At 46.0% G+C, this 13,255-nt stretch overlaps 1 protein-coding gene across 1 annotated transcript; it reads left to right on the top strand.

The window, feature by feature from the left end:
- Window positions 1-6,822: 6,822 nt before the first annotated feature.
- Window positions 6,823-12,938, top strand: LOC144584448 (uncharacterized). Its single transcript, XM_078380607.1, has 2 exons — window positions 6,823-8,441; window positions 11,916-12,938. The coding sequence occupies exons 1-2, from the start codon at window positions 7,949-7,951 to the stop codon at window positions 12,515-12,517; spliced, it is 1,095 nt and encodes a 364-aa protein (XP_078236733.1). The 5' UTR covers window positions 6,823-7,948; the 3' UTR covers window positions 12,518-12,938.
- Window positions 12,939-13,255: the final 317 nt, after the last annotated feature.

Below are 13,255 nucleotides of genomic sequence, written 5' to 3'. Positions count from 1 at the left end.
CTGCTGAGTCTTGGATCTTCTCCTCTAGCACTCCTAAGGTTTGTCTGTATATCTTGTGAAATTCCAATCTGAGACCTGGTAAACTAGGGCCTAGAGTGATATGCCTAGGTAAAGAAAAAGAAAAGCATGGCAAGAAAGAGGGTCAGGTGGGAGAAGGGGGAAAGGACAAGAGACTAGGCTGGGGAAAATAAGTGTGAAGACATGAGATATTTCACATGTACTTTAGCCATGTGAAATATCTCATGTCCTATTTCTATGTCATATTTTTGTGACAAGAAATATTTTCTTTTGAACACGAGAAAAAGAATTTTCTGTTGAGCATGAGAGAAGAAACCAAATCAGGATTCGCTTCCCTAATATGGATGTAAAATTATACCTATTTAGCTCAAAATGAACCCCACTAAACTGAATGGGACTTACTTCTGGCTATGCATATCCAGTACTGCAGTGTTAAAAATGTCTTATATATAATGTTTCTGTAGCAGAAAAATAAAAGGAGCCATTTTCCCCCTCCGGCAGAAGAGTTAGTTTCACATAAGAACATATGAATGTAAGAAGAGCCTTGCTGGATCAGGTCAAGGGCCCATCTAGTCCAGCTTCCGGTATCTCACAGTGGCCCCACCAGATGCCTCTGGGAGCACACGAGACAACTAGATACCTGTCTCCTGTTACCCCTCCCCTGCATCTGGCATTTGGAGGTACCATTCTTTTAAGTCTGGAGATTATACATTTGCATCGTGGCTTGTAACCTGCCATAGACTTTGCAAGTAGGATAAGCAAACAAAGTACTTTAAAAATTATAATGTCCAAAAGCCTGCCATGTAGCTATGCCTGCATACCTTGAAGTTATCCAAAATTTGCATCAAGGAAGAAGTCATATCTCACAAGCTGTTCCACAGGTGAAGTTGCAATTTGTTGCAAATCAATTGCAGAACTAGTTTCCCAGAGGAAAACACTTCTGTGAAACTAGTTGTGTCATCAGACCTGTGGACTGCCTTATTGTAACTCCCTGCAAACCTTTGCAGACTTAACTTTGCTCTACTCCAAGCACAACAGAATTTCAGCCAATGAAGTGTGAAGATGCTTGTAGAATAGCTGATGTAAGCACAGGCACAAAGCAGCATCAATATTTTTGTAGATGACATGTGCACAAGAATGGAAACAAAGTTTCCACAAGCAGTAGAAGCTTTGTGCTAGGGGAGTAAACACAGTTGGGGGCAGCTCATAAATACGGTTATTTTTTCAGCACAGGACTAAATCCTTTGAATGCATTCAATGCATAAAGTGAAGCTACAACTGTCAACAGAAGTATGAAGAAGTCATTATTTTGGTGAGTGAAATAGTGGCACATATTAATTTCAATTAAGAATATTACACCCTGCACGATCAACATGCCAAGTGACCAAGCCAGTTACCAATCACCTCATTATGCCAAAAACTTCAGGTGAGATCCTATATTTATGAGTATATTTAAGTAGAACAATCTGGTCTGTCCTTCATGCCAAACATACAAGATTTCATATCAGAAGAAAAGGAGGCTGCTCACTCCAAATGGAGTGAAGAGAATACATAAGGAGTTAATGGGCCACCACTAATAACTGAAAATAAATTCTACATCTTCTGTTGTTTTGTGGCATGTATGATTTATGAAACTAATACAGCTTTCATTTTTAATGCTGGAATTTCTCTGCACTTTCCCACCCCCACTTCTCTATTACCTGGATATATGATGATGACAGCCTTATACAGAGCCTCATTTATCTTATACTATTTCTAACATATTATTGCCATTTTAAAATTTCTTGAAATTAGGGACTACAGTACAGGTAAAAATACATCTTTCACCTTCAGAACAGCCAGTAGGGTGGCATTTATGTTTTCAAATCCCGATTTGCCTAGCTCTTGGAGAAACACCATCTTTTTTCCAAATCATTTTCACACAATGATCCCAAAGTATGCCCAGTAAAATTAACAGTTACTTTTTCATTAAAGCAGCCATCAATTAATTAACCTGATGTTTGCTACATTAACTTGACAATTAACTCGAGTTCTGCAACACTGTCACCACATCAAAGCACACAACTGAGCATACCCAAGGCATCTGCAGAGCAGAAGTGCCAAAAGGAAACACACAACCAAAAAATTCAACCAATAGATGGCAGTAAAGATGGGAAATGTATCAGTTTTGTTGATTCCTTCCCCAGTACTAAGAAATGTAGGGATTGGGGCCAATTCTTCAAAAATTAGCTGGAAAGAAATACTCCCCCATTTTCACCAGCCAAATTTAGTAGCTATTATTCCAGCATGGCATGGCCTTACATAAATGGCTATGTGAAAAAGGGATGCATCTCTAATTTCTTCATGCTTTTCCCACAGAAATTGGAAGAGGGTATCACACAAATTCAGGAGAAGAATCAGCACTGCATGCCACCTCACAATTCCCACAGAAATATCCACAGCTCTTACCTATCTAACTGTAAAACTCCAATTTCAGAGAGAAGAAAAAGGAGGTGTGCTCGGTATTTACAGGATTGGTTAAGAAAGACTGAGGAATGCACACCTCTCCTGTCAACGAGAATGTGCCTACATCTTGGCTGATAATCTTCATGAAACCTGGTGCTGGCCTGGTGCCATTGGTGTCAATGAGCGAGGGTTCTTTTTTCCAAGAAAGAGAAGTAGCTGAGAAGGAGAAAAAGATGAAGAATCACCACTCTTCCCTCAGGTCTTCATGTTGGGTTGAATCCAGGAGGGCATTGCATCACCTGGAGGCTCCAACATGAGGGTTCTCATCCTCTGATAGGATTTCTCAGTTATGCTGTTAGGACTGGATGCATCTTTCATTTTTGCAATATAGATGAAATCCCAGTTAACAATGGCATAGAGAAAAGTCTCACAGTTGTAATTCTGTGCCATTTGAAGCCACGATGCATTCAATAGTTGCCATCATGAATACATCAGTTCTTAGGACTTATGGTACCTCCACGCATGAGCATCAAGAATGTCAAAGCTTTTGCACAAAGGACCATTGCATGATTCGTTTAATCCCATTAGGTCTTGGACATGATATTGGTTAGGTTCTTACCAAAAAGTGGTACTACTTAAAGGCCACCATTTATGCCTACACAAGATGAAAGATGATGCAGTGTAAAGGCACCCTGTGATATCTTCATGCTCTGAATTTGAACAGCATTATGACCCAGCACACTTGTTGTTACTGCACTTACTTTGGCTCTTTTCTACTTTGTGATCTGATGAGGAAGTGTATCTTGCAACCTTTTGGCTTGATCCAAAAAGCTTGATTAATTTTCCTGCTGTTCTCAGTAGGTTTCTATTTCATTGTAGAACAATATGGTCTCCCTTCTCCACCTCATTTATCACCTATGCAAACTCTGGGATATTAATCAAATACTGGGCTACATGGAGAGAAATAAATTTTCCCCTCCTTTCCACCCTGTACCAAATCTTCAAAATATAAGGAAGCACATACATACCTTATAGGGATGAAATGCATTATACATTTTTAAAAACTATTATTTTTATCTTTATTTTTAATGTTCTGCCATGATGTTCCAGATTGCTTATATTTTCTCTTCTTGAATACTTTCATATGTACATATATCCAAGAAACTTAGGGGAAGGGGAACAAAAGAGACACCGTCAAAATCTCCACTGCAGCCATTTAGGGGACAGAGATTTCCTATCTAAAATGAACCAGGATAAAAAAAGGCAACATGGAGGAAAGAAGAGACTTCCATGAGGGGAGAGCACATCACCAATAAAGGGAAAGAGAAATAGAGCTTGAAAGGTTGATGACATACAGTCAAAGCCCTATGCAGACTCTGTAGTCAAATGGCAGATGCAAGCGTCTGGCAATGAAATGGCAGCAGGAGTTGTTTAAAGAGCAAAGAGACCACAGAGGTACCAAGTTTAGGCTCAGCTAGTAAAAATTAAGAAATTGCTAATAGGTATTGGATTTTTCAGTCCCGCCTCCCCCCCCCCCCATGCCTTCACTAGAGCTATTTGAATTTAGAAGGAATTCTCCCAGCTGAAATTCTGGTGTCCTTAGACAAAATATTCAAGCTCTCAGAGGGGTGTCAGGATACACACCTGTTCTTTGCCAAGGCTCTCTTTGCAGCAGTGGCCATTAAAGCATGGAGAAGGACAAGGGTGGAGCTGTCTCAGATCCACAGTAACTGCAAAACATGAGGGGGTAGTTGTCTGTTTGTTCCTTGGGTCTTGTAGTAGAGGATGCCTCTCAAAGAACTGCCTTGGATTCCCCCTCAAAGCTATCAGAATTCTAGCTGGGGGATTCCTGTTGAATTCTGATAGCTGTAGTGGAAAAAAAATCCAGAACTCCCGTACCTAAAATCAAGTATTTTGCTTCAGATTAGAACAGACCAAAATGTATACCTTTCTCCATATTTGGTATAGACGCAAATGACCAGAATAGGTGAAACATGTTGAGGAAAAAACACATGGGTTTGATTTTCTGTGTATCTGACTTCAGTATTCTAATCTAAAATCTCATCTAATCTTAGAACTGCAGGGGTGGAAGGGACCCTATAGATCACTGAGTCTAGCCCCTGTCAAAGAGACACAGTCGGGGATTGAACTCCCAGGCACTGGCATTGCAACCGGTTGCCTAAAGCACTGAACTATCTAGTGATGAAATCATGTTGCCACCTTTTTTTTTTCTGAGAAGCATTTTGTCTTTAAGTCTTATATGGTAGTCAGGTCCTCTCTAGTTTGGGAATACCATTATTTATTCAGTTTAGGTGATAGAGATAGAGAAGAATTTAATTTCAATTTGTTTTTGAGGAACTTGAGAAAATTCACGTTTGTTTGTTTGTTTGTTTGTTCATTCGTTTATCCCACCCAACCAGTAGCAGAGCCATTACTGTGGATGGCTAACAGAGCAACATCAAATAAACACAATGGGAATAGAAACAACAACGTTCAGAATTTGTTTCTGCTGAGGTGAGGATTTAAGAACCAGATGCCAAATCTTAGAACTTCAATCAGGAAAGAATCATAGAGCTCCTAGAGCTGAGCCCCTGAGTCAGGGAGGGAGGCAAGAGTGTGGAATCAAACTCCCAGCCTCTGGCTCCTCAGCCAGGTACCTAAACCACCGAACTATCCAGCCATTCAAGAAAGCAAAACTGATAGATTCCCTTACCTCTTGAACATAAGGCAGAAGTAACTAGATAAACTGAAATTTCATGATACTTTTCCAAGTATAATCAGGCATTCAGATATGTGAATGAGAGACTATGTGGGACATTACACAAATGCCCTTGAGTTCCTTGGTGTTCAGATGGGCTCAAGTTAATAGAGACATAGATAAATAAGGGTATGCCCAGTATAGTGTAATGGATAGAGTGATGGACTTGGACTCTGGAGACCAGGATTCAAGTCCCCACTTGTCCATGGAAACTCACTGGGTTTTTGGAACTGGTAATATTAAATATTTCACTTACCTTGAAAGCTGTATATGCCTTAAGGAGTTAGTTATGTGCCATCAAGCAGTTTTGAATTGACGGTACATAAATAATTACTTAAGGCATATAGTCTTAGGGTGCCATGTGCATAAGCCTCAGCTTGAAGTCTTGGCATTTCCAGTTAAAGGGATCAAGGAGTAGAAGGACCTCTGGCAGAAGTTTAGAAAGCCATTGCCAGTTAGTGTGGATAATATTTTCACTAGACGGGCCAATGGTTTCACTCAACGGGAGGTGATGATATGTCCTGTGCACCACTATTTCAGTTGTTTCTTACAGTTTGTTACAAGAAATGTACTGTAATGAGAAATGAGAGAAGGTGAATAACAGCTAGAGGCTAACGTCCTCCCTTTGAGTTATTTCTCTGTATACATGGATTTTTTTTTTGAGGGAGAGAATAATGAAGCACCAATCCAACCTTGCAGAAAAGCATCACTTACTTTTGATTACTTTTATTATATAGCTCACAGTCCCAGATTAAAACTGCATGATTCGAACACAATGACAAAAATATGAACATTTAAAATATATGCAGATTTAAAATGCAGTGCAATAGATTAAGATAATAATATCTCCTTACGACATTTCACTACAGAAAAAAAGGACGTGGGCTTTTTGCTAACTCATGTATTTATAATTCTGCTAGAATTTGCTTACTAGATTAATATAGTGAAAGAAATGATTAGCCCGCCGCTAAGTCCGCGGGCTTTGAGCAGGCGGGCGGGGTTTGCCACCCACCCCCGGAAGACGGCGAGACAGCGCGGGCGGGAGACCGGAAGGGGGAAAGGAGCAGGCTTTATAAGGCGCTGCTCCGCCCCTCCCGGTCTCTTTTCGTCGGGGCAGCAGAAGGAAGAGGATCTTCGCTGTGACGAGCTTATTAGCTGCATCACAGCGAACAGCGGAGGAGCCGGATCGGGACCGGGAGCGACGGAGTGGTCCCGCAACGAACATTTACGGTGGGGGAAGCCAGGCAGCTGGCAGCAGGGGGTTCCGGCCGGGTAGAGTCGGTGGCGGGTCGCGGCGGCCCCGGCGGGGGTCCGCTGGTAGTGAGGCGCGCTGCGTAGGCGGCCTCCGTTCTCCCCCTCTACGCCCGGGCGGACGGTGGTTCAGCTGGGACTTTAGAAGGTGGGGGGTTGCTACGGACCCGCCAGGTCTCCCCATGGGAAGGGCCAGGTCTCCCCATGAGAAGGGCCCGGAATGATTTAAAAAAAAAAAAACCGAAAGGGAAGAGAATAATTAAAATAAATTACAGTACCGGTGGGGGTGATGGATAGGGGGGACGGAGGCCGCAGAGAGCCAGGTGGCTCGTGGAATCAGCCGCCCGTTGGCGCCCCCCCCTCCTCCCTCCCGCCCCCCCCGGGGTGCAGGGGGAACGCACACGAGCGGTTTCACTTTTGGTGGGCTGGGTGGGGCTGGAGGGCCACGTGGGGACCTAGCGGGCAGCCATTTTATGTGCAAGGCGCCATTTTGGGAGAGCAGTAGTGGTGCTAGGGCTGCCTGGGGGACCCGCGTGGCTCTCTGGGCCTCGCCTAGCTTTCAGGGGGTGCAGGTGTAGGCCTGCGCACGCCTGCAGGCGGAAAGGTTGTGGAGTTGTAAGTTAAAGTTTGTTGGTGGTTATGGCAGCAAAAAAAAAAAAAGAGGAGTGGATTACGAAGAAGGAATAAGGACACAATAGGATTAATAATGATATCAAATATAAGCAATAGGTATGAATAATTATCTATAAATAAATAAGTAAATAAATAAATAAATAAATAAATAAATTAGAAAAAAAAAGAGGAAGGAACAGAGAGAAAGAGAGTAAAGGGTAACATTATGATAAATGAGGATTTATAAGTATGTGAGCAGGTGTATACAGATATATATGTATATATATTTAATTTTTAAAAAAAAGAAGAAGATTGGTAAGGTTGAGGATAAGACTGGCGGTTCTTCCATTGGTGATGGTAATAATAAAGATTGATGGCAATTAGGAATGTGTGAATACATATTAAAAAAAAAAGGGGGAAGGAAAGTGGAGATGTTAGGTAAGTCGCTGGTAGGCCTACAGTATGGCTTTGAGACAAGGTGGCAGGAGATGTCCGGTGATAGGGTTGGTGACAGTGACTGGGCGACGGTAGTGTTTCCAGCTGGGGTATGGTTGGTCGAGCGTAATAATAATTTCTTGAAAATAATTTTTTCTAGGGCATTTGGAGAGACTGTGGCACGGATACAACTGGATCAAGGTGGTATTTTCCAATTTGGGTGTTCTGGAAGGGGTGTCCCCCCCGTCCAGGAAATAGGGCGATTGCTGGCTTACGGTGGCTGTTGTTGGGTTGAGAGTCGGCCGCTGTGAAAGGGGGGCAATAGCCTAGGCCGTGTCATTGGTGAGGGCGTCGGTAGTGAAGCCAGGGTAGGCAGAAGGATAGGAAGAACTTGGGGCTATAGGGAGCACCAGTGGGGGGTTTTGGATAATGGCGTCGCGAAAAGGACACGGTACGTCCAAAGGTAAGCAACCAGCTAAAAGGAAACCGGTAGTACAGTTATCGCCGCCTCAATCATCTTCCGATGAGGATTCTTGGCCGATTTGGCAGGCTTTGCAGGAGAAAATGTCAGCCATGGAGGCGCAGTTGGCCGCTCAGCAGATTCAACTGGGGGGCGATCAACTGCGCAGGTCCGCCAGGGATTCAAAGGGGCTCAAGAAATCTAGGCTGAAGTCGATAGCACAAGACCTGATGGATCGCTTTACGGCTCTTGAGTCCACACAGGGGCAAGACGCTGTTCGCCACACAGAAGGGCCCAGGTCACCGGTGTGTGCCAAATCGGTGGGCAGCAACAAAGAAAAGACAGCACCCGCGAAGAGCGTTCTTACGGCGGCAGCGGATCATGACGCCAGGGAGGAGATAGAGGAGGGAGAGATTGTGGCGGAACCCCTTTTGGAGCCTTGCGTTGCTTCGACGTCCGATGGTGAGTGTATTATTGCACCACAACTACAATCACCAGGACCTGCCTGGCCATGGGCTGGTGGCACTATGGGTACACCAACTGGGCACACATCACAGTTGTCACAAGGATACCCTAGCGCACCTTGGCCCTATATGGGACCACAGTGTGGCGCGTGGGGCATACCATGGGGGGGCGTGCCTACACTGCCGCAGACGACCAGTCCAGATGCTATAAGGGGGTGGCATCCATCGGTGCCTAACACGGGTTATAATACGGTGCCAGCGGGAGCGCTGCCGTATGCAGATTATGCGACGCCTGTGGGAGACCACCTGACGGCGGCTACAAAGGAAAAAATTTGGCAGGGCGATTACGTGGACTTTTTTGATCTGCTTAATAGGGACTGTGAGAAAAAAGATTGGGATAAGGAGGATGAAAGGGAGAAAGAAAAACGTAGGAGAAAGAAGCCAGACAGAAATTGGTCAAATTGGTTACCGGGATTCGTTATTTATGCTGGAGTTTTAATAAAAATGCAGCCCTGGAGAGCTCCAGAGCTGATACAATATTTGGACACTATGATTAGGGCATCCACGGATTTTGACGGTTTGGCATGGTTACGATACGATGAGGCATTCCGTATGAGGAGTGCCATTCAGCCTAACCTCCGTTGGGATGAGCCTCACCCCCGTTTATGGCTGCAGCACATGACACCAGCTAAATCAAACATGGGTGATAGGTTTGACAGTGGTCACTTGAACAGAAGATCATGGCAGACCCAGTTTGCCCGCCCATGGGCGGGTCAGGCGGTTCAACCCCGCTTGTTATGCTTCCAGTATAACGCCAGAGGCTCTTGTGCAAGAAAACCTTGTAGGTTTAGGCACGAGTGCCTTACATGTGGAGGTCAACACCCGAATTCCAGCTGTTTTAGGGCTAGGCAGGACAGGGGAGCAGGCGGAACCAAAAAACAAGGAGGTGGCGGTGCTCCTGGAAAAGGGGCCCAGCCCAATTAGAGTGGAGATTCTAGAATCATGGTTGCATGAATACCCGAGGCGAGAGGAGGCTGCGTATCTACTTGAAGGATTTAAGGAGGGTTTTAGGATACCCGCGGTGGGCAAACGCACAGGGTTTTTCGCACAAAACCTGCGATCGGTACGAGGGATGGAGAGTACTGTGTCACGTAAAATAGGCAAGGAAGTGAAAGAGGGGCGGGTGCTAGGCCCGTTTCAGAGCCCACCTATCGAGAACCTGAGGGTTTCTCCGCTGGGTATTGTTCCGAAGAAAGTGCAGGGTGAGTATCGGCTGATTCACCACCTGTCTTTTCCGGATGGGGAATCGGTTAATGACGCTATCCCACCAGAATTGTGCACAGTTAGGTACACGTCGTTTGACGAAGCTGTAGCCATGGTCAAAAAATGCGGGATTGGGGCGGAGCTGGCAAAATGTGACGTGAAATCGGCATTTTGGATTTTGCCAGTTCACCCTAGGGATTTTAATTTGTTGGGGTTTCAATTTGACGGGTTGTATTACGTAGATAGGGCCTTGCCTATGGGTTGTTCAGTGTCTTGCGCGGCGTTTGAGAAGTTTAGTACCTTTTTGGAATGGAAAGTTAGGCAGTTAGCCCGCTGTACGTCTACGGCGCATTATCTGGATGATTTTCTTTTTTGTGGCAGCCGGAACTCGGGTAAGTGTCAATTTATTTTGAATACGTTTCAGGAGTTGGCTAGGGAGCTGGGTCTTCCGTTAGCGGAAGAAAAAACGGAAGGACCAGCTACGGTACTGACGTTTTTAGGCATCGAGATGGATACGGAGCGGCAGACGTCAAGGTTGCCGGCAGACAAGCTGGAAGTTTTGACAGCCAAAATAGGAGCCTTGTTGAGGAAAGGCGACCCTTAGGGAGCTGCAGGAGATAGTGGGACACCTTAATTTTGCATGCAGAGTAGTGGCTCCTGGTAGGGCGTTTATTAGGCGGATTATTGCAGCCATCGCGGGTATGAAACGCCCGTTGCATCGGGTGAGAGTGACGCAGGGCATGAAAGAGGACCTCAAGGTGTGGTTGCAATTTCTGACAGGGTTTAACGGAGTTTCCTTTTGGAGGTCGGAGAGGAGTGTACAGGTTGAGTTTCAGGTTTACTCAGATGCAGCTGGTGCCCACGGTTTTGGCATTTACCATAGAGGGAAATGGTGTGCAGGCTCCTGGCCAGAGGCGTGGCAGGAGACAGGCATTACGAGGGACCTGACATTTTTGGAATTCTTTCCCATCGTGGGGGCCCTTTGGCTGTGGGCAGAAGAATGGGTGGACTCGGTGGTGCGCTTCTGGTGTGATAATGAGGCAGTTGTGTGCATTATCAATAGCCTTACGTCACAGTCGGAGCGGGTGATGCGATTAGTCAGGGCTTTTACCTTAAAGGCGCTGCAGCATAACATATTGATACAAGCGCGGCATATCCCTGGTCTGGATAATAGCATTGCCGATGCTTTATCACGTCGGCAGATGGACCGTTTCAGACAATTGGCGCCGGGGGCCAGGGAGTTTCCGGAGGTGCTGCCACAGGAGGTCTGGCAAATTGGAGACATGACGCGTCTGAAGCGATAGGCTTGGCTTTGGCGGTAAGGACTCAGAAGGGATACTCGGCTGTGAGTAGAGAATTTATGGAATTTCGTTGTATGGTACAGTTAGAGCAGGTGTGGCCGTTGCCAGTAGAACACTTGCAGCAGTTTATGGTTTATTTATATAGGAAAGGACTCACGCCAGGGACTATACAGGGCAAACTGTCTGCATTGGCTTTTTCTTCCAAGGTTCAGGGTTATAGGGATAACTCGAAGGATTATAGGATTAAGAAAATGCTTGAGGGATGGACAAGGAAAAGGGGGAAAGTGCAGGATTCCAGATCGCCCATTTCTCCAGCATTATTGCAGCAATTGTGTGAGCAATGGGGGAGTTTGTGCAGGGATGAATATGAGAGGGCATTGTTTAAAGTGGCATCGTTAATTGCATTTTTTGGAGCACTTCGGGTGAGCGAGCTGGTAGCAGCGGGTAAGGAGGACAAATCAGGTCTGGCCCTCCAACAAAGAGATGTTTTGCTTGGGGACAACGGGTTGGAATTGTTTATCAGGCGCTCCAAAACCGACCAGGTAGGAAAAGGGAAACGCCTAGTGTTGGGGCAATGTAGCATAGAGGGTATATGTCCCGTACGAGCAGCACGGGCATATATGGGAGTGAGAGGTCAGGAGGAGGGGTACTTCCTTCGGCATGGCGATAGGTCGCCCTTAACGAAGTACCAATTTTGGAGACTGACAGACATGGCGTTACAAAAAGTAGGGGTGCAAGGTCTACGTTTTGGTACACATTCTTTTCGGATTGGGGCCGCGTCCACTGCGGCGGCGCTGGGTTACAGCCCGGAGGAAATCAGACACATTGGTCGCTGGTCGTCAGCTAGTTACAAAAAGTATATTAGGACTCTATCTAACGAATAGGTAGGGTATGGTTGTGTCTTACAGGTTCAATGGTTCATGGACGGCGGAAGGAAGTCTGGATCGTCGGGCATAGTTACATTTATTGGGCAGAGCGGTATGCTGCCACCTCTCCTTGGGGGAGCGATTTAGGACTGGGCGCTCTGGCACATATTACTTGGAAAGGAACCCGCGGAATGCAGTGGATACAGTTCAACAGGATGACGGCATTCGGTCCCTCGCCGCCGGATGTCCTGGTGGTGCATCTGGGGGGTAATGACCTTCCTAGATTTGCCGGCAAGGCACTCATAATAGACATTCTGCGGGATTTGAATTGGTTAAAAGGCAGGTATCCGTCACTGCGGATTTTGTGGTCTAATATCACTCCTCGGTTGGCCTGGCGAGGCTCAGGGAGGACTGATGCGGTGAATAAGGCCCGGCGGGGGGTGAATAAGGAGGTTCGCAGAGGCGTCTGCGGCGGCGGCCTCGGATCAGTGATTTACCATCGGCGAATCCATGTTTCAAAGTCTGAGTTATTCCGCAGTGACGGCGTACACCTGTCAGTTGCAGGTTTGGAAATTTTCTTAGAGGATATACAAGGGGGCCTGCTTTGTGAGCTTCGTGGGCTCTGTGGCGGGCATGCGACATAGCTACGCTAGTGCGCATGCGGTGGCGGGTAGTGCGGAAACAACCGGTATTTCGGTGTGTCCCAATGGGTAAATCAAATAGCTAACAACGCATCCGACCTTCCGGCATTGCGGATCGTGCGATCACGGTGCCTGTGGGGGGAGGATGCGTTGGGCCACTCCTGGGCCAACAGGCACCGGTCAAAGGTGTCTGGAGGCTTGGGGGTGCTTTATTAGCGGCTACACAAGATCCGACGGTGGTTGACCGAAGGAGCTTGGCGGCCGGGGACTCGCCCTTGGTGGTCAAGGGGTATGATAATACCCCAGTTTTACGGCTTTCCGCACTACAGCAGGCCCCCATATATAAATATCCTGTTTGGCCGAAAGGCAAGTTACCGGAATTTACAAGTTAATTAAAAGCGTGGCCCGCATTAATCCAAAATAATGTCTCGCGTCTTTATTTCGGGGTTGGGGTGGCAATTCAACTGTTCAAAAAAACCTTCAGTTTATGAATGTTGGATAGAGATGGACATGAATTAAAATCACCAAATGAATTGCCCGTGTTGACAGCAGGAAAAAGGAAAGCTTTACATAGCAAAGGGTCAGCTAAATGCTGACAACTCCAATATCTACAGGATACCCTCTTATGCTCATTGCCATTCATAAAGTGACACCAAGCAAGGGAAAATCCCAGAAGCTGATTCCTTTTTTCATCAGCTAACCATATCTCCCCCAAACACGAAGCAATTGTCAGGGCTGTTT

Source organism: Pogona vitticeps, chromosome 1, assembly GCF_051106095.1.
Source record: "Pogona vitticeps strain Pit_001003342236 chromosome 1, PviZW2.1, whole genome shotgun sequence".
NCBI classification, from domain to species: Eukaryota; Metazoa; Chordata; class Lepidosauria; order Squamata; family Agamidae; genus Pogona; species Pogona vitticeps.
The sequence above is the reverse complement of the archived record's forward strand: the minus strand, read 5'-3'. Positions and strand labels throughout refer to the sequence as shown.

Bases quoted from the DNA above. Each gene is read 5' to 3' on its own strand.
- LOC144584448 (XM_078380607.1), top strand. From the start codon at position 7,949: ATGGCGTCGCGAAAAGGACACGGTACGTCCAAAGGTAAGCAACCAGCT. The intron at 8,442-11,915 runs GTGAGTGTATTA...TGTGTCTTACAG, and splicing joins CGTTGCTTCGACGTCCGATG to GTTCAATGGTTCATGGACGG.